General features: G+C 44.3%; 1 protein-coding gene across 1 annotated transcript in view; it reads right to left on the bottom strand.

The window, feature by feature from the left end:
- The window catches only part of wwc1 (WW and C2 domain containing 1), a 50,423-nt gene that overhangs the window by 19,019 nt on the left and 9,996 nt on the right, over positions 1-21,408 (bottom strand). The window contains exons 5-12 of the mRNA XM_014137976.3: positions 20,537-20,616; positions 19,269-19,398; positions 16,181-16,330; positions 15,873-15,943; positions 13,630-13,872; positions 12,033-12,122; positions 3,168-3,757; positions 426-543 (exon numbers count right to left, since the gene is read on the bottom strand). Coding sequence (XP_013993451.1) covers positions 426-543; positions 3,168-3,757; positions 12,033-12,122; positions 13,630-13,872; positions 15,873-15,943; positions 16,181-16,330; positions 19,269-19,398; positions 20,537-20,616 — 1,472 coding nt within the window. The remainder of the gene's footprint in view (positions 1-425; positions 544-3,167; positions 3,758-12,032; positions 12,123-13,629; positions 13,873-15,872; positions 15,944-16,180; positions 16,331-19,268; positions 19,399-20,536; positions 20,617-21,408) is intronic.

Below are 21,408 nucleotides of genomic sequence, written 5' to 3'. Positions count from 1 at the left end.
ACTATTCTTTTTACACGATAATTGTACCAATAATTGCTTCTAATACACCAAATGTATGTCCATGAAACAAAAAAAATTAAACGCACAGGATAATTCAGTTGCTAATGGCAGTCTGCAGTACCCCGGTCGGCCTTTAACTTGAGTTACTCAATGAGAGGGGGCAGCACTGAGCTAGCCTGCAATGTCACTTCCTGGAGTAGCTCAAACTGTGCACGTTATGTCTCCATGAGACGTTATGTGATCGATAGCTTTGTCCATTCATATATACAGTCAATGCGTGAGACAACGATGTTCACTTTCATATAGTTAGATAGGGGTGGTAACGAAGCACTAATCTTTTACTATCCGTGACGGGTCAGGCTCCAGTGTAAAGAAATTAGAGACACTTGTCCTCCAGGTGACCCAGTGGCTACTACAGTACCCACCTGTCAGAGGGCTCGTATACCCCACTGTCACCCGCCACCGACTCATCAGACACTGCTGACGTCACACCCATCTTCTTCGACCCAGCACCCACCGTCCCTCGGACCTGCGCTACGGCATCTATGTGAAAAGGGGGTTGGGAAGAGGAGGATAGGGAGGGGTTGGGAAGAGGAGGATAGGAAAAGAGAAGGGAGGAAAAAAGAAGGGTAGAGAAAGACAACACATTGTCACAACCTTTCCCCCTTGCAGCCATGGAAACCGGTGTTGAGTTGCATAGCTGGAGTAGGTTCAATTTACAACACCACCACCACAGGTAACAGTGGGCCATAACTCAACCCCCAGTCTCTCACTTCTCCCCCTGTAGTGGCCCCATTGGCAATCAGGTTTCAGGTGCAATCTTGAATTCATTATGAGGTGCATGCACTCACACCCTTACTGCAGTGGAGGAAGCCAGACCAACCAGTTCAATATAGTTAGTGTGTGTTGAATGTTACATCATCAGTGTGTATGTTGATACAGCCCTGTCTCTGAAACACCCATATGTATGTATGTATGGAGAAAAAAATGTATGTATGCATTCACTACTGTAAGTGGCTCTGGATAAGAGTGTCTGCTAAATGACTAAAATGTAAATGATATACACACACACACACACACACACACACACACAAACACACAGTTGAAGTCAGAAAACATTTAAACTCAGTTTTTCACAATTCCTGACATTTAATCCGAGTAAAATTCCCTGTCTTAGGTCAGGTAGGATCACCACTTTATTTTAAGAATGTAAAATGCCAGAATAATAGTAGAGAGAAATGATTTATTTCAGCTTTTACTTATTTCATCACATTCCCAGTGGGTCAGAAGTTTACATACACTCAACTAGTATTTGGTAGCATTGCCTTTAAATTGTTTAACTTGGGTCAAACATTTTGGGTAGCCTTCCACAAGCTTCCCACACTAAGTTGGGTGAATGTTGGCCCATTCCTGCTGACAGAGCTGGTGTAACAGTCAGGTTTGTAGGCCTCCTTGCTCGCATACACTTTTTCAGTTCTGCCCACAAATTTTCTATAGGATTGAGGTCAGTGATTTGTGATTGCCACTCCAATACCTTGACTTCGTTGTCCTTAAGCCATTTTTGCCACAACTTTGGAAGTATGCTTGGGGTCATTGTCCATTTGGAAGATCCATTGGCGACCAAGCTTTAACTTTCTGACTGATGTCTTGAGATGTTGCTTCAATATATCCACATAATTTTCCAGCCTCATGCTGCCATCTAGTTTGTGAAGTGCACCAGTCCCTCCTGCAGCAAAGCACCCCCACAACATGATGCCACCCCCGTGCTTCACGGTTGGGATGGTGTTCTTCGGCTTGCAAGCCTCCCCCTTTTTCCTCCAAACATAACAATGGTTATTATGGTCAAACAGTTCTATTTTTCAGACCAGAGGACATTTCTCCAAAAAGTACGATCTTTCTCCCCATTTGCAGTTGGCTTTTTATGGCGGCTTCGGAGCAGTGGCTTCTTCCTTGCTTAGCGGCCTTTCAGGTTATGTCGATATAGGACTCATTTTACTGTGGATATAGATACTTTTGTACCGTTTCCTCCAGCATCTTCACAAGGTCCTTTGCTGTTGTTCTGGGATTGATTTGCACTTTTCGCACCAAAATACATTCATCTCTAGAAGACAGAACGCATCTCCTTCCTGAGCGGAATGATGGCTGCGTGGTCCCATGGTGTTTATACTTGTGTACTATTGTTTGTACAGATGAACGTGGTACCTTAAGGTATTTGGAAATTGCTCCCAAGGATGAACCAGACTTGTCTACAATCTTTTTTCCTGAGGTCTTGGCTGATTTCTTTTGATATTCCAGAAATAATCTGTCTGTAAGCAATTGTTGGAAAAATTACTTGTGTCATGCACAAAGTAGATGTCCTAACTGACTTGCCGAAACTATATTTTGTTAACAAGACATTTTTGGAGTGGTTGAAAAACGAGTTTTAATGACTCCAACCTAAGTGTATGTAAACTTCCGACTTCAACTGTATATTCACGTTCACATTTTTCTTAGTGTGACGCTGACACTGCTCTGATTTGCAATGTGTTGTGTGGATCTCAAACTGTTGCAAATTAATTAAATAATTCAAACATTCATTCTTTATGGATCACAATGGAGATGACTATATACACTCCACTACATAGTAACACAATACCAGACTGTACACGGTCACAGTGGTGTAAAGTACTTAAGTAAAAATACTTGAAAGTACTACTTAAGTAGTTTTTGGGGGTATCTGTACTTTACTATGTATATGACAACTTTTACTAAACTACATTCCTAAAGACAATTATGTTGTTTTTACTCCATACATTTTCCTTGACACCCAAAAGTACTCATGACATGTTGAATGCTTAGCAGGACAGAAATTGTCTAATTCACACACTTATCAAGAGAACATCCCAGGTCATCCCTACTGCCTCTGATCTGGGGGACTTTATATAAGGAATTTGAAATTATTTATACTTTCACTTTTGATACTTAAGTATATTTGAGCAATTACATGTACTTTTGATACTGAAGTATATTTACTCAAGTAGTATTTTACTGGGTGACTTTCACTCGAGTCAGTTTACATTTACTCAAGTATGAAAATTGGGTACTTTTTCCACCACTGCACAGTCACAGTTCATACAATGACTTCTGACAATGCTGTACCAATGTCAGATAATAGACAGTGACTGTACCTTTAAGCACCTCTCCAGCCATGGCCTGCTTAGTGTCCATCTCCACCCCTCCACCTCGCTGCTGCTCCTCCCTGTCCAGCCCCAGCTCCGTCAGCCTGCAATGCAGCTCCACATCCAGCCCCCCCGGGCCCCCCAACACTGCATACCCCTCCCCTGAGAGGAATGCGGAGTCCATGACCAGGGGAGAGCAGGGTGGAGAGAGCGACGACAGCGAAGACCTCGGCGACAGCGAGCTCATGGACCTTGGCGTCTCCGATAGTCTCAGCGCCTGTAGCCTGGTGCCGGCCTCCGCTCCCCCGCCGGCAACACCCCCAGTCCCGGCATCTACTACAGGGACCACCTCGTGCTCGTGGATGGTGGTGATGGAGCTGGAGGGCCGGAAACTGACCACCGGGCCGCCCTCCTGCAGTAGGGTTTCCAGTTTGTTCTGGAAGTCGGGGTCTCCCAGCTCGGGTTGCTCCAGGTAGATGTCGGTAAAGCTCAGGGAGGAGGTGGAGCCCAGGGAGGATGTGGTAGCCAAAGAGCCCCGGCTGGAGGTCAACGAGCCACGGCTGCTGCCCGACGAACACGACAGCGTGCTGGCCGACAGACTGTAGGAAGAGAGGGAGGAGAGGATTGGATTGAGAGAAGGAGGGAAGACAGAATGAGACAGAAGGCAGAGAGAGAGAAAGAGGGGATGGAAGTAGATGGAGAGAAAAAGAGGCAGAGGAGAGGATTGGATGGGGAGAAGGAAGGAGGGACAGAATGAGAGAAAGAGGGCAGAGAGGAGGGAGAGAGAATTGGGACCAGAAAAAAAAGGGAGCAAGGGACCAACAGAGAGATAAAGAGAGAGAGAAGACCACAGTGTTAGAAGCACTAGGAGCACACTCCAGGCAGACCTATGACCCAGCTGCGCTTCAGCTCACAGACGGCTGGTCTGACCATTGCCTTCCGTAGCCATTCTCCTGTCTGTGTGGGCACTGAAAACCCTAATTTCCTCCCCTCTTTTAGCCCTCCGTAACTTCAAATGCAGTTTCTGCTCTACAGCAAACATCCTAATTATAGCTTGGCAAGCTCATATGGAATGACACAGGGGAGTTTCTCTGCATCTCAGCCCTTTGATGTACTGTATATCAGCCAGAAAGAGAGGACGAAGAGAGACACAGAGACAGCGATGCTCTTTCTGTCTCTCTCTATTGTTGAAGTTAGTGCTGTGAAAAGTGCCCACTTTCTGATTTTCTTTATTTTTGAGACTGAATGTTATCAGATCTTCAACCAAAACCAAATACAGTGCATTCGGAAAGTATTCAGACCCCTTGACATTTTCCACATTTTGTTACATTACAGCCTTGTTCTAAAATGTATTACAATTAGGGATGCACGATATTAAACATTTAAAAAAAATAAAAAATCTGTGAGCATATCGGAATCGGGTGATATTAGCTAAAAATGTTTATTTTTATGTTATCAGATCTTCAACCAAAACCTAATATTCATTAAAGGGAACCTGAGTGAACAAATAACACAATGACATAAACAAAGTTATGCAACACCTAATATCCCTGTGTAAAAAAATAAAAAAGTAATTGCCCCCTTACACTCAATAACTGGTTGTGTCACCGTTTAGCTTCCTGTAGTAGTTGTTCAGTCTCTCACATCGCTGTGGAGGAATTTTGGCCCACTCTTGCATGCAGAACTGCTTTAAGTTAGCGACATTTGTGGGTTTTCAAGCATGAACTGCTCGTTTCACATCCTGCCACAACATCTCAATTGGGATTGAGAAGTAGTGAAAAAAATATTGAAGATCTGATAACAAACATCTGATAACAAAATAATGAAAAGTAGTGAAAATTAGAAAAGGGGAAAACACTTTTTGACATTACTATACTTGTTTGATTATCACTGTTAACCTGTTAAAAGAGCTTGAAGCAAATTGTCTCAAAACAGCATTAATACAGTATAGGGCATTCACTCGCTGCTCTAGAATGTATTGAAATACGGCTAAATTCAAAAAGGGGGCTATGAAATTAACGTCTAAACCTAGTTTTCATTATGAATCATTAGATTGTTCTCTACAATATTACAACCTTAATATGCTTGTACTTAACAGTGCTGATTAAATAAGAACATTAGTTTGTGAACGTTGCTAATTTAGACAGCACAGCTCTTGGTTGTATCTTTTCCATATTTTAGCATTGGGAGGTGATACCCTTGTCATTTTCATCTCCAGATCTGTGGCTTTTTATTCCTCTGGTCAATCAATGTTGAGAGGGGCCATTTCTATGGCAATTTAAATGGGAAGACCCAGAAATCTACAATGAAAATTGGAACAGATTTTTTTTCAGGGAGGGATTTCATTCAGAAAAAGTCCATGTTACCACACATGAACCTGCAGCCAATAGCTAGCTTGTCAGTTGACGTTCGAAGTTAGTGCTCCGTGGGCAGAATGGCGCTGACAGTTCTATTGAGCAGCGACCACTTTATGGCCATAATGACATTGTATTCACTATAATAGAATTTAAGTAGTCTAACTTTTGAACTATATATGGTAGAGACACAGGGTTTGGGCTTTTGTTTTTCTGATGCAATTCTATTGAATTAATATTTTTCATAAAAACCCAGCTTCAGTTTCACAGAGAGCACTTTTCATAAATGCTCATTTGTGTTTGAGATCTTTAATTCAAATTGACAAGACTATGTGATTGAAGTGAGGAGGAACCAGTAGCTGGTTGAAGATAACAGGAGAGCTACCCTCTAAGGCACCTTTCATCTTGAGCTTTTAGAGAAAATTTGAAATAGTCCATGTCCTATCCCTCCCTCATACTCTCAAGACCAACACTCCCTCATCAATCAAATTTAATTTATAAAGCCCTTTTTACATCAGCCGATGTCACAAAGTGCTGTACAGAAACCTAAAACCCCAAACAGCAAGCAATGCAGATGTAGTAGCACGGTGGCTAGGAAAAACTCCCTAGAAAGGCCGTAACCTAGGAAGAAACCTTGAGAGGAACCAGGCTCTGAGGGGTGGCCAGTCCTCTTCTGGCTGTGCCGGGTGGAGATTATAACAGTAGATGGGCAAGATGTTCAAATAGAACTGAATGAACCATACAAGCCACTCAGAAGAGAAAAATACTAGTGATGCACTGATATGACATTTTTGGCCGATACCTATATCCAAAATTTATCTTGGCAAAAAAAATATATACCGATAACCGATATTTAAAATTTTAGCACAATTAAACAGTTAACACACACACATGGACGCAGCAGTCTAAGGCACTGCATCTAAGGGCAAGAGGCGTCACTACAGTCCATGGTTCAAATCCAGGTTGTATCACATCCGGCCGTGATTGGGAGTCCCATAGGGCGGCGCACAATTGGCCAAGCGTCGTCCGGGTTTGGCCGTCATTGTAAATATGAATTTGTTCTTAACTGACTTGCCTAGTTAAATAAAAGGTTACACACACACACACCCCCCAAAAAGTTATTTTATTGGCATTTACGTATGTCCCCATTATCAGTAAAACATAATCAAAACTATAGGTTAGTTTTGCTCATGCAAGAAGGGTGTTCTGGTGAAATACCTCACTCATACTATCAGAGAACCGGGGTTGCAGTCGTAACCTATAGTTCTCTTTCAAGTATTAATTTCGGTATTTCACTATGGGATATACTGACTCCCGTATTGCCAGACAAGCTTATCCTGATGACCGACTGCCCTGGTCTATATATCACACAAATGGGCCTTGCCCCTCAGAAGATCCTACACGTAAAACACTATGCGCCAGGGTCGGTGCAGTAACATCGAGCCTATAAAACTTTGCAAATGTATGAGGCGAAGCCCAACTCGCTGCTGAGAAAATATCTTGGATAGATATGCCCTTAAATAAAGCCCAGAAGGTAGCCATTCCTCTAGTAGAATGAGCCCGTAGGCCAGCAGGAGACTGGAGACCCTTACTTGTGTAGGCCAAAGCAATAGCCTCCACTAACCAGTGGGAGAGGTGTTGTTTAGTGAGCGCTTTACCCGTGTGCGGTTTCGCCCAGGAAACAAACAACTGATCACATTTCCTAAATCCCTTAGTCCTGTCCATGTAGATGCGCAGAGCGCATACTGGACACAACATATGCAACCGTTGATGTTCCGGAGAGGAAAACGGTGGGGGATAAAAAGCTACTAGCTCAAGGGGAAGATGCATCAAAGATGGGTTAATAATCTTAGGGATAAATAGGGGTTAGGCCGCAATCATACCCTATTGTTACCAGGTGCAAATTGCGCACTGGACGAGTGCACAGAGAATGTGTGAATGTCACTTACACGCGTTGCAGAAGCCAGTGCTAGTAATAGCGCGGTCTTACATGAAAGCAACTTCAGTTCCACCTGATCCAGAGGCTCAAAAGGCTTTTGGCATAGAGCATCCAAAACAATTGATAAATCCCATGACGGGGCCAGCCGTTTGGACACCGGACGCAAGCGACGTGCACCCTTCATAAAACGGGCGACAAGGGGGTGTTGCCCATCAGTCGTGTTCCCAAAACCCACATGACAAGCCGAAATAGCTGCCAGATATACTTTATTAGTAGAAAAAGCCTTTCCCTTTTCTAATCATTCCTGTAGAAACAACAGAATTACCGGGACAGAGCACTGGAATGACACTGTATTTTAGCGCACCATTCCTCAAACGCGATTTATAATTGTAAAGGGACCTGGTGGATGCGGCTCTAGCACTCTGAATAGTCTAAATTACATTGAGGAAGCCCGGCAGTGTTCAAGATGCACCATTCACGGGCCAGGCCCAGAGTGCCAACCATTCCAGGTGAGGGTGAAAAATCTCGCCTCGCACAGTTGGTCCCGACGCAGGGGGAGGGGCCACGAATGACCACAGAGTTGAGTGATTGCCGCTAGCCAGTGTTTCCCTGGCCAATGTGGCGCTATTAGTATGAACGATAGCCCCTTCTCCCGCACCCTGGCTAGGGTGGGGGAAAATCAGGGCCAGTAGGAGGAATGCATACAGGAGGACGCCTGGCCACTCGTACGCCAACGCGTCCACTCCCATCGATGCATCCTGATCCCTCAGGGGGAAAAAAAGTGGACACTGAGTATTCTCCATTGATGCGTAAAGATCCACTCCTGGAATGCCGAAGTGCATCCAAACCCGATTGGAAACTTCACCAATCCTCCGAATAGAGGATTCCCCCAGGAAAGTAAATCTGCCCCCAGATTCAATACTCCCGGTACATGAGTAGCTCTCAGTGACTGGAGATGCACACTGCTCCACACAATCAGTCTGCATGCCAGTGTGTGTAAGTGAGGGATCACAGTCCCCGTGTAAGTCTGTTTATGTAAGCCACAACAGTGGTATTGTCTGTTCTGACTAGAACATGTTGTTCCTCCCATTTTTGGAGGGTCGTCTTTAATGCTAGGGACACTGCAAGGAGTTCCAGGCAGTTTATGTGAGTAGAACTGAGATGGGGTCCCCACACCCCGTTGACTGTTCTGCCCTTGACGGCTCAGACCCAGAGAAGAGAACCAGCGTTGAAACCCTCTCATATTCAAATGTCCTAACGGAATGACTGCTAAAGCCAATGCCATCAAGCCTAGTAGCCTCAGGCATGTTTTTAAAGACCAGGTTCCCTCAGCAAAACAGTGCTAGGCAATCTTCAAATGTTCTTATACGTTCCACCGAAAGGCGAGCTTTGAGCGATACCGAATACAGGAAAGAGATTATTCTGATTCCCACCCAGACACTCTTTACTGCGTTTATTCTGAAGCCTAGAAGCTTCAGGTGTCCCAATAACAGCTGACTGTGTTCTAAGACCTCGTCTCGATTGTGCGCACAGCATCCAATCGTCTATGTACGTCATCAGCCGAATTCCCTTCTCTTTGAGTGGGGCTATGGCTGCCTCGCTACACTTCGGAAAAACACGAGGTGACAGAGAGAGGCCGAAAGGGAGCTGTAGTGGGAGCTGGCTCGTAGCGGGAGCACGCTTATGTGGCCTGTCACCGCAGAAGGAGCAGTAGCTCCCTCTGGTGGTGTTATAGGGGGGCACCCTGTTTGTTTAGATTTTCTGAGAAACAATATGTCTGACTGCGCCCTTGGCCTGTATCCTGGTTGCGCTAGTATACATTTTTTTTGTGAACTGACATTGGGGAGTGTGAGACAAGAGGGAGGCTTTGTGGAAGCATCCATCTGAATATTGTCTCTTCTCTTTGGGCTGTACCAACTCTGGCCTGGTACGCCTGACAGAACACTGAGGTGTCCGGGAACTTGCACCCTGGAAAAGGCTCAGGATTGGAGCAGGGGATAGAACAGTGCTTGGGGGAGACTGTACTTGCCTCTCTAGTGATGGGGACATCGCTAGGCCATGTGCTTCTTCCTCCTTATCCCCTGGGTGGGGTTAGTAGCAGGCTGGCCCCTTGGTGCCATGGGCGGGAAGGAGGGTTTCTTAGACCAGGGGCCCAAGTTTCCCCAGGCTGCAAACCAGCCTAGGGGGCTGGGCATCTGGGGATCTTAAAGGTTAAGGGTGGTTGACCTGCTGCAGCCTGGACGAAGGTGCGGCGAGGCACTGGGCTGTGTCTTCCTGGGCATACAGAGCTGGAGGGCTTCACCCTCTTTTTCTCCTCACACCGTTTCCGATACCTTATTCCCACAGGAGCAGATTCGTGTCGGGACCTTCTCCTCGTTTGGGGTGGGAGATGTCTTTGTCGCCATTGCTTGGATGTTACGTTTTTAACTGTCAGAAAAAAATAGCATGGTAGGCTAGTCCCAGAAAGCTAGCGATTAGCGTGGGTTCTCTCTGACGGTGGCACTCGGTGTGATGGCCGGATACCGTTTCAAAAGGACAGGTTAGAAAAGAAAGCTTGATGTAGCTAGTAGAAATTTTTCTTGCCGAAGTAAAAACCCCAAAAGCTAGCTAGCGTGGTGGCTAGCTTGCCGACGACTAGTCACTGTTTGGATACAGCTAACTTGGCCATGAACAAGTTAGCCGTGTCACAGCTGTAAACGTTACTCCCTATAATTTTCCTCTAGCTATGGTGAAGGGAAAGGAAAAATTGTCAGTCGCACAATCCCGAGAATAGAACCCGGCGAGCGAGTTGTAAGCTCACGTCTGTGGACAGTTTAGCTATTTCTGAAAAATGCAGTCGTGTCGAGGTAAGGTTTCTGATGAAAAGTGAGATGTTTGAATGACTCAGACATTGCGTCGGACTCTTTATAGGGTAGGAGGGACACCCTTCCCGAATAACACGTCTCGAAGTCAAGCCAATCAGGGTTTCATCATACGTCAAGCAGTGAAGTTTCAGCTCTGTCTGTCCGTGGCCTCTCTCCCTCGGTGCACACTGTCACTGTGTCCGTTTCCATCTTGTCCAGCTATGTATGTAACATTTCACGTAAACCCTGTTTCTTGTCTGCATCGAAGTAGCGGTCCTTGTACATAGCGTTGAGCATGGTGGCGACACAGTAAAGAGGCTCAGAGAGAATGCCACCGAATCGTTTGTTCACAGCCTGTGTCGGCAGTTTTGTTGAGCAGGCGTTTCAATGCCATGACAGAGGGTATCTCGTCCTCTGCAGGTGATGAGCTTATTTCTTGAGTCAGTTGTTCGAATGGAGCTAGCGTGTTCATGTTTCCAAGCTTCAAACATGTTCTCAAATGCCATTGAAATGACAGCAGCGGTATGACAACCAGCATATTCATGAGCATGCAATACAACTTACCTCAGTACGAAATCCTCGATGACCCACTGTGCTCAGACTCAGCATGCTCATGGGGCTGACATCGCTGGTCCAAATGTCAGTCGTGAAGCTAATAGCAGGGACGCTACTACTGTAACTCCGGTAGGGAAACATCTGAAAAATAGCGGTGCTCGACCAGTCGGTGAAAGCCAACATCAGCCACGACAGAGAACAGTTGATTGTCAAGGGAAATGAATTCCATTATCTTGGCGTTAATGGATTTCGCCATTGAGTTGTCTCGCTGAAATTTTCTTACTCTTTCAAATGACCGCTCGACTTGTTGACTGCTTGATCCACACAGCAGACATTGTGGGCTAGGTTAGGAATGCTGTGTTGCACGTGAAGCACAACATTTTACGTGGCGTCATTACGTCATGTACATACGCAAGTCAGCTTTGACATTGGTTTTGCACATCAGCGTTAAACTAGACATCGGGCCGATGTTGGCATTTGTAGCTAATATCGACCAATTCCGATATGTTCACCGATATATCATGCATCCCTAGAAAATACTGTAGTCTAGAACAGACCTCATGTGAACTTATGGGGTTCAAGAAATGAAAGATAAAATGCTTTCATGTGAACGACGGTAATGTGATCTTCACCATTCCCCAGCAGACCTTGGATTAAAGTTTCACTCTTTCCCCTCAAAGGGTAGCGAGTAGGCTCAGGGCGCCAGGCAAGGCCGGGTTGTGATGTTTATTGAAAATACCTGATGAAACAGCTTGCAACTCTACAGTTGCCTCAGAGGTGAAATGGGTTAATTGGATGAAAATGTTGAATGTTCAGAAGCACTAAGCCCATTTTGAGATGTGAGAGACTAGATAGGAGAGGAGACAGAAGAGGCTGTGCTCATAGAAGTGTGTAGTGATTCGTGAACAACTTTAGAGCAGAGTGCAGTAGTGGTGTACCATTACACCTTAGTGACTATAACCTCACCAAGACCTCCACGGTAAAAATGTTGCCTGTGTCTCCATGTTGTCAATAGAATGTATTCTTAAATCGGTTTTCATTTTGAACGTGCACATCGAGTTGTGCAATAGGAGTTTACATGCTTAGTAGATACATTTAAGTGATTCTGCCTCCTAAACTGACAGTGTGGAAGTGTTGGGAGACAGTAGCTGAATGTGTTGTATAGATGGGTGAGTGTGCATACCTCTTGAGCTGAGTGTGTAGTGATGAGGCCAGGCGAACCATCTCCTCCAGCTCTCTCACCAGCTTGTTTCTCTTACAGTGCAATCTCAATCTGATAGAAAACAAAACATGTTAGGTCACAGCCGGATTGAAAATATATACAGCAGTATAGACAGTTAAAAGGGCAAAAGGCAGACACTTGTGTCTCATAAAAGACATCTTGTTATCCAGTTCTTTATTTATTGGGGGAGTGTGTCAGTGTAATGAGGCTTTAATGGAAACAGGCCATAACATAATAACTGAGTCTTTTGATCATCTTCCAGGCCGGGGTTACAGAACCAGCAGTTAGAAAAGGGCATCTTTTGTGTCCAACCTACATCCCCGGTTAGTGATGCTCAGGTTACAGGAAGGGAGAAACCAGAGAGGGAACGCAATGCAGGTACAGTATTGAGAACAGAGAACAAGGTAGCTGTTTAGGAAAGCTAGAGGGGGAGAGGGAGGGGGAATATGAATGAGAGAAAGAGAGGAAAAGAGACAGGAATGTGAGCGAGAGAGCGAGAGGGGAGAATGTGAGCGAGAGGGGAGAATGTGCCATAGTCACAAGGCCCAATTGTTGTAGTCCCCTTGGTTACCTGATCCAGAGTGCAGGTGTCCAATCACTAAAGGGTAAAAATGCACCTTACAGAGGGCCAGTGATGGGTAAGAGACTAGGGGTTCTACACACCAGTACATATACTATCCACTTCTACAGTCTGTGATCCAATTACAATCATGAGCCATGAATGTCATGAAAAAAGGTTATGCGGATTGAAGCAGCCAACATAACAAAAGGTGCGTCGTGTGTCTGGGAGTAAGTCTTACAGGGTCGACATATACAACGTTGGGTCAACATACACAACGTTAGGTCAACAGAGAGCACAGTGTTGATGCTTTTCAACCTGTTTGACAGTGTTTTCTTGAACCCAGTTGGAGACGTCGGTCTGTTTTCCATAGTTAGTGTTCAGTCTAGTTTCTATTTGTTAACAGAGCCACGGGGCCCAGTCCATCACCATGTCCACATCAGGGAGTAGACCTTTGTGTTTATGTAACAGTCATATCAGGTGCTGCAGCTGAGGCACTTGCACCATGTCTTTTCACTGCAGGTACAGTACAGTATGTTGTGGGCCTTGCTCTGCCTATCTATTCCCTGTCTGAATATACTGCAGCCTAGTTCCAGTGGGATTCCCATGGCCCCCTCTCTCCTTCACGCAACAGACACGCCGACCCGTTGTCTGGCTAGCATTGAAATGAGATGTAGAAATTCATTTTAAAAATGCACTCTTTTGGTGAGGTGCTGACTAACAGAACACTAAAATGCCAAAAATTGGCAATAAAAATGTCCTGCAAAGACAGAAGAGTGGATGACTAATTGAATCTCCTGTATCATTGTGTGACCATAATGCTTTCCTGGTGTGCAGCTCTATTCCCTCTGTTATCCCTCCTTCCCTGACCGTGACCCTGACCTAGGGATGGAGTGATGGCCAACTCTCAATAAGTCAGTGAGCCCCAGGCTGATCACGATTACTTAATTGGGGATAAACGAAAGGGGGCACATCACTCGCGTCACCTCCCATGCTCACCTCTCAGTCAGGGCCTTGCTCTGGTTGTCCCTGGCAGCCTGCAGGTCTCTCTCAAGCATCTTCTTCTCAGTCTCAATCTTCTCCTGTTCATTGGGCGCTCTCTTGCAGGGCTTGATATACTGCAGCTCCTTCAGTAGCTCCTCCTTCTCATTGATGAGGATGAGGCGGTCGCGCTCCGGGTCTAGAAGCCCCGGCCAAGCCTCACTGTCCAGTTTGGCTATCTGCACCTCGATGGTGGCAATCCTGGGGTTGGGGGGAGGAGAGGACATCATATAATTCATGTTCTTTTATGTTGTATTTAAATTGTGTGGAGGAGAGGTTTAAGAGAGAAATAATATGGCTTATAATACGTTAAAGGTCATTATAAAGGCTCATGAACACTCATAGCAAGTTATAAAGTCACTAGACTGATACTTGATGATGTGTTGTGTTGGGAATGAGTCATCTGGATAACGTGAAAAAAATGATTTTATGAATATCACTAGCTGCAACAGAATACCATTGTGGATACCATTTTCATATCTCTGTGTCCAGTATGAAGGAAGTAAGAGGTCGTTTCACGAGTAGGGCTGTGGGGTTCACGAAATTGTCAGCCGGTGATTGTCAAGCCAATAACTCTCCTTCTCACGGTAATTGACCGTTAATTAACAAACACATTTAGCATCTCCTGACTTCCACACTGATCTTTAGACGGGTCTAAAGAAGCATGAAATCAAGAAAATGTAGTCTATTTCAGAAGAACAGAATAGCATACTATGAGTTGTCCTTAGGTTAGGTCCTGATCTGGCTATGCCAAATGGCTGTGGGTTACACTAGTTCATTTAGCAGACAAGATATGCTTAGAATTCCATGGCATTATTTTATATTATGAAGAATATAATTGAACAAAGCTGAATCAAATTGAAAGGATATTTTCTCCAAACGATTTGAGGGCGTGCACACATGCGACTATTCTGTGTTGAGCTATGAATAAGCACATATGAAATCATGTAACCAAAAAAAGTGTTAAACAAATACATTTGAGATCAAAACTTTTATCACACGTGATTGCGAAATTACTGGACTTATAAGAACACGTTTCACTCGGCTCTGTAGGCCATGAGCTCTCCAACCCTGTTCCAGACATGCTAGGCCTACAGGCTACAAGAGTTATTTGGCCATTTTAGTGGTGATACAAACCTTAACAAAGCATATAGGCCTATGGGCTAGGCTACATGAGACTATGCTTGGGAAAAAGTTGCACAAAAAATGTTTTATGCGCTGTTCCTTGCCTGCACACACTGGGCATCATTCACACGTGATAATATTCTCACCCATCAGACTATTCTCAATTTAATCTTGTCTTTACATGTACTAAATAATGTGTGTGAAATTAGTTATAATTTAGAAATGGGCCATTATCATGCACCTGTCGCAACAGGGGCGGTGGGAAATAGAAGACGTCATCCGTATGCACTTGAAGGAGGAGGCTTTCCCGCAGTTCATTTTCATGCCAGCCTGGTAGGCTACTCCGGTTGTAAAGCAAAGCAATATTAGGGAAGTTACTAAATAAATAAATAAATAAATAAATAAATAAAGTAGACCTAGCCTATAGAATCTTCCTCTTTTTAACAGAGGCCATCAAAAGTATTTTCTCACGCAATTGCATAGCCTATGGAAATGTTGCGCAACTCGGGCTTATAGGAACACATTTCATTCCATGCATCAACCAGCTAAGAGGAGCTGGCTCCCAATGCGCAACAGGTGATCCTATTCCGCTCAAACTCAATGAATTGGAACATCGACTGCGAGCCAGGCCTCATCAGTGCCCAACCTCACTAATGCTCTTCTGGCTGAAAGGAAGCAAGCCCCCACAGCAATGTTCCAACATCTAGTCAAAAGCCTTCCCAGAAGAGTGGAGGCTGTAAAAGAAGCAAAGGGGGGGACCAACTTCATATTAATGCCCCATGATTTTGGAATGAGTTGTTCGACGAGCAGGTGTCCTCATACTTTTGGTCATGTAGTGTACCTTTTTAGCTAATAGACTATTGTTAGAGTCTTCCAATGAACTGTGGGGAGGTCAAAACAACTGTCTACCAAATCTATTCAAAATGTTACTTCTACTTGCCAATATCATTCACCTGATGAGAAGACAAAATGTTATATTTTTTTAAATGTGCTAACATACGATGGGGTTCCCTAGGTCGTCGGTTGGCCTGGGAAAGAACATTTTGAAAACCCCTTATTTGGGTTACACAAGTTACCTTCTTTTTGCTTCTTCATACTTCAGGCTTAGTCGAACCTTCTCTGCCAACTTGTTGGTGTTGGTCCCAAACTGGATCAAACAAAAGAATAACAGAACTGAAGGTGTGGTGTGACAAACCTACATTCTGATCAATTAGTGATGCAACCAGTATCTGTGGATCATTCCATGGCACACTTCCAAAGGTTACACCTGGGTCCTGTTCATTAGGGCACACCAAAGCAAAACATTTTTAAACAGAAAACGAAAACAAGCGTTTCTTATTGGACAAGTCCAGGTAGTGCCTCCCAATTTGTCCATTCCTCTCACCTCAGCAGGTATGTCTGTCTGGGAGCTGGTTTCGGAGTAGAGTCGAGGGATGGACAGCTCAGAGTTGGCCAGGGAGGGGCTGCTGCCCCACAGGTCAGACTGAGAACCCACCGAGTCCAGCTGGAAGCCGTCCTTAAGCACTGCTAGTTTCTACAGGGAGGAGACAGACATACTGTATACAGGCTTGACACATCAGAGAGAAGTCACGGCTAGTAATAATTACATATTTTGCTGTGTGTCTTGCATTCACAAAAGCTCCTGTCCTATGGTTTAAATCTATAATACAGACCATAGTCGTGTTCATAGAGATAGAGTCCTGTACATTGCATAAAGATGTGTTTTTGCAAGTGGCCAAACATGGTAACCTACTTAAATCAATGATAAAATCAGTGCAGTCAGTGATAAAATCAGTCCTGATCTTCAAGGTTGTTGATAAATATCATAAATAGCTCAGCACTGAAGCACAGAGTGGAATGAACCTCATCTTTAATATTAAAGTACACAATTCAAGTAAAACCAGCAAAGACAAGACTGGCAACTGACACAATGCTGACTGAGTAGGACAGGCTTCATACACTGCAGTCAGACAGACAATACAAATCACACACACATACAGTTGACGTCAGAAGTTTACATACACTTAGGTTGGAGTCATTAAGACTCGTTTTTCAACCACTGCACATATTTCTTGTTAACAAACTATAGTTTTGGCAAGTCAGTTAGGACATCTACTTTGTGCATGACACAAGTAATTTTTCCAACAATTGTTTACAGACAGAATATTTCACTGTATCACAATTCCAGTGGGTCAGCGTGGAAAATTCCAGAAAATGATGTCATGGCTTTGGAAGCTTCTGATAGGCTAATTGACACCATTTGAGTCAATTAGAGGTGTACGTGTGGATGTATTTCAAGGCCTACCTTCAAACTCAGTGCCTCTTTGCTTGACAGCATTGGAAAATCAAAAGAAATCAGCAAAGACCTCAGAAAATAAATTGTAGACCTCCATAAGTCTGGTTCATCCTTGGGAGCAATTTCAAAATGCCTGTATGTACCACGTTCATCTGTACAAAACAATAGTATGCAAGTAAACACCATGGGACCACACAGCCGTCATACCGCTCAGGAAGGAGACACGTTCTGTCTCCTAGAGATGAACGTACTTTGTTGCGAAAAGTGCAAATCAATCCCAGAACAGCAGCAAAGGACCTTATGAAGATACTGGAGGAAACAGGTACAAAAGTATCTATATCCACAGTAAAATGAGTCCTATATCGACATAACCTGAAAGGCCGCTCAGCAAGGAAGAAGCCACTGCCTCAAAGCCGCCATAAAAAAAGCCAGACCACATTTTGCAACTTCACATGGGGACAAAAATCGTACTTTCTGGAGAAATGTCTTCTGGTCCGATGAAAAAAATAGAACTGTTTGGCCATAATGACCATCGTTATGTTTGGAGGAAAAAGGGGGAGGCTTGCAAGCCGAAGAACACCATCCCAACCGTGAAGCACTGGGGTGGCAGCATCATGTTGTGGGGGTGCTTTGCTGCAGAAGGGACTGGTGCAATTCACAAAATAGATGGCATCATGAGGCTGTAAAATTATGTGGATATATTGAAGCAACATTTCAAGACATCAGTCAGGAAGTTAACGCTTTGTCGCAAATGGGTCTTCCAAATGGACAATGACCCCAAGCATACTTCCAAAGTTGTGGCAAAATGGCTTAAGGACAACAAAGTCAAGGTATTGGAGTGGCCATCACAAAACCCTGACCTCAATCATACACAACATTTGTAGGTAGAACTGAAAAGGTGTGCGCGAGCAAAGAGGCCTACAAACCTGACTCAGTTACACCAGCTCTGTCAGGAGGAATGGGCCAAAATTCACCCAAGTTATTCTGGGAAGCTTGTGGAAGGCTACCCAAAACGTTTGACCCAAGTTAAACAATTTAAAGGCAATGCAACCAAATAGTAATTGAGTGTATGTAAACTTCTGACCCACTGGGAATGTGATGAAAGAAATAAAAGCTGAAATAAATCACTCTCTACTATTATTCTGACATTTCACATTCTTAAAATAAAGTGGTGATCCTAACTGACCTAAGACAGGGAATTTTATTAGGATTAAATGTCAGGAATTGTGAAAAACTGAGTTTAAATGTATTTGGCTAAGGTGTATGTAAACTTCCGACTTCAACTGTACATACAACTGAACTGTCAGCTGCAGAAGGCTGGGGAGGGGAGACAGCCCGGTGGAGAGAGAGAGAGCACATGAGAGAGAGAGTGGCTCTGCATTATTAAACACAACCCAGCCCCTACTAAGAAACACAGTCTTTGTTGTTTTCTACTGCCACCCAGATTAAAACTGGGGCACATTTGATGTGCGTACGTGCGTGTGTGTGTGTGTGTGTGTGCTGGGCGTGTGTGTGTGCGAGTGAGCGCGCGTGTGGTGTGTGTGTGTGTGTGTGTGTGTGTGTGTGGGGGCATGAGCGCACGTGTGTCCCACTCCCTCAGGTCAGAGCAGAGGAGGAAGCATGAAGAAGGTAGGTCGACTACCAACCCCTCCTCCAGCTCAGCTTCTAAAAGACTTAGCATGCTGGTGAATCATTGATTGAGCAGCAAAGTCATGACAGAGTCTGCAGTACCATGCAGTCTTGTCTGTCTGCTACTCAGCCCAGGGGCGCTGGGACAGGAGAGGGGAGATGGAGAGGTTGCAGGGGACACAGGTAACAAGGGAGGGTGGGAGACGCACCAGCAGAGAGAAAATGCTGTGCCGTGTGAGATGAAGAGGTACACGAGACCAAGACGAGACTCTGCAGTTCCTGTCTACTCCCTTTCTTCTTCGCTCTCTCCTCTCTCTTTCACTGCCTGACCATCAGCCCACCCCATCTCCCTCCCTACTCCTTTCCTTTCCTTTCCTTTCCTTCCTTCCTTCCTTCCTTCCCATGACAGTAAGTCTAGCTCAAAACAGCCACCCGTTACCCCCCACACTCCCGCATCCTCTGATCCCCCCCATCGTCTCATATGAAGCTGACAGGCTGTCATCTACCCTTCTCCTCATAGCAACACCTGATCCCCCTCCCCGCTTACCTGCATGAGCTCCTGTTTCTCCTTCTCCCCGGAGCTGATGGCGTCCTTGATAGACTTGACTTCGTTCAGAATGGCCTGCGCCTCATGGAGCTTGAAGCCGTACGGCGCACTGGACACCTTGTGATCGATCCTAGAGGGAGGTGACGGGAGGGGAGGAAGAGGGATAAGGTGGGACAGGGTTAAGGTGGGAGAGGGAGAGAAAGTGAGGAAGAAAAAGACAAGTTGGAAACTGATCAGACAGTGATATAGGTTATGAAACTGTGAATCAGTGAGTAGGCCTAAATACTACATAGATAGCACTATCAGACTTCTACATTTCTGCTCTCATATTTAACATCTTTAGTTTGGTGTTTGATAAAAAGTTATGTTGTTTAAAAAAACATGTTTCATTTTCACTATGAAAATACTACAGTGACATTTTTAAACCATCCTGATCTAATCTGGATTAGAGTGAACAATAACAAAAAACTAAGGATCCAGGACGGGAACCAAACTGGATTTTAAGGGCCACAGGTGTAGAGAGAGTAAAGAGCCTGAAGCCCAGACAGTCAGCTACACATGGAGAGACCGTCCGTGGCAGCAGTATCAAATATGTAAAGTCAGTCAACAGCAAGGCATGCATGCAGTGGAATAACAGGTCATTCCACATTGTTCAGAGAGCAAAGGAGGGAGGGGGCAGCACTCCTTCACTGCAGACCAAGGAGAACTAGAACCAGTGAGGCCTATCCAAGCCTTTTCCACTTCAGTAGAAATATGCTGTTAGAATAGATACTCTCCTATTTCGGTCTTTTGTTATAAAGATCCTGAAGTATTTTCTCTGAGAAAGGAGAGTTCAGGACAGACAGGATGTTGCCGTGTTCGTATATTAGTACGGTTCCATGATTGTTGGTAAATGTTTGATAGCAAAATGAAGGTCACGGAAGAACGGTTGGAATCCAGTCGAACTACTATGTAGCTTGTCTTTCGTTTAAAAAAACGAAACTGAACTGAGGCAGGGCCCATCTGTCTTTTTCCACAACACAGATGCAAGAGGCGGCACTCCAGGCATTGAAAGAGAAATGTGTTTCACAGACAAATATTGTGATATTTGACCATTTTGAGGGTCATCATCAAATTCACTGTCAGGGAGCTGCCTTTTCGACCATAGTGAGATGAGGGCCTCGAGTGTGTTGATAATGGGAATCTTTTTACGGCTGTAGCGAAAAAAGCAGAAGCCTACTACTACTAAGTGTAATTGTGATAGTGTAATGATGTCGGGTTGCACTTACTCTTTCAGCGTTTCAAAGCCCTGCTCTTTATGCTGCAATTCTTGTTTCATGCAGGCGAGGTCCCTCTTCAGCTTATTCACCTGAGACAAAGAAATCAAATCTTATTTCTCACATACACATTAGCAGAAGTTAATGCGAGTGTAGCGAAATGCTTGTGCTTCTAGTTCCGACAGCGCAATAATATCTAACAAGTAATCTAACAATTCTCCAACAACTACCTAATACACACAAATCTAAAGGGGTGAATGAGAATATGTACATATAAGTATATGGATGAGCGATGGCCGAGCGGCATAGGCAAGGTGCAATAGATGGTATAAAATACAGTATATATATGTGATATGAGTAATATAAGATATGTAACATTATTAAAGTGACATTATTTAGAGTGCATTGAATAAAGTGGCTCGTGATCCATTTATTAAAGTGGCCAGTGATTGGGTCTCAATGTAGGCAGCATCCTCTCTGAGATAGTGATTGCTGTTTAGCAGTCTGATGGCCTTGAGTGACAAGAATAGAGTTATTTCACTGAGAAAAAAATAGTGCCCAAATCGAAATACTATTGATTACTGGCAATATGATCATGTTCGGCTTATTCAACTGAGAGAAACACACTGCATATTAAAGGTCGACCGATTATTCTTTTTCAACGCCGATACCGATTATTGGAGGACCCAAAAAAGCCGATGCTGATTAATCGGCCAATTTTTTTTAAATGTATTTGTAATAATGACAATTACAACAATACTGAATGAACACTTATTTTAACTTAATATAATACATCAATAAAATCAATTTAGCCTCAAATAAATAATGAAACATGTTCAATTTGGTTTAAATAATGCAAAAACAAAGTGTTGGAGAAGAAAGTA

The sequence above is a fragment of the Salmo salar genome, chromosome 13 (assembly GCF_965601325.2).
Source record: "Salmo salar chromosome 13, fSalSal1, whole genome shotgun sequence".
Classification (NCBI taxonomy): domain Eukaryota; kingdom Metazoa; phylum Chordata; class Actinopteri; order Salmoniformes; family Salmonidae; genus Salmo; species Salmo salar.
The sequence above is the reverse complement of the archived record's forward strand: the minus strand, read 5'-3'. Positions and strand labels throughout refer to the sequence as shown.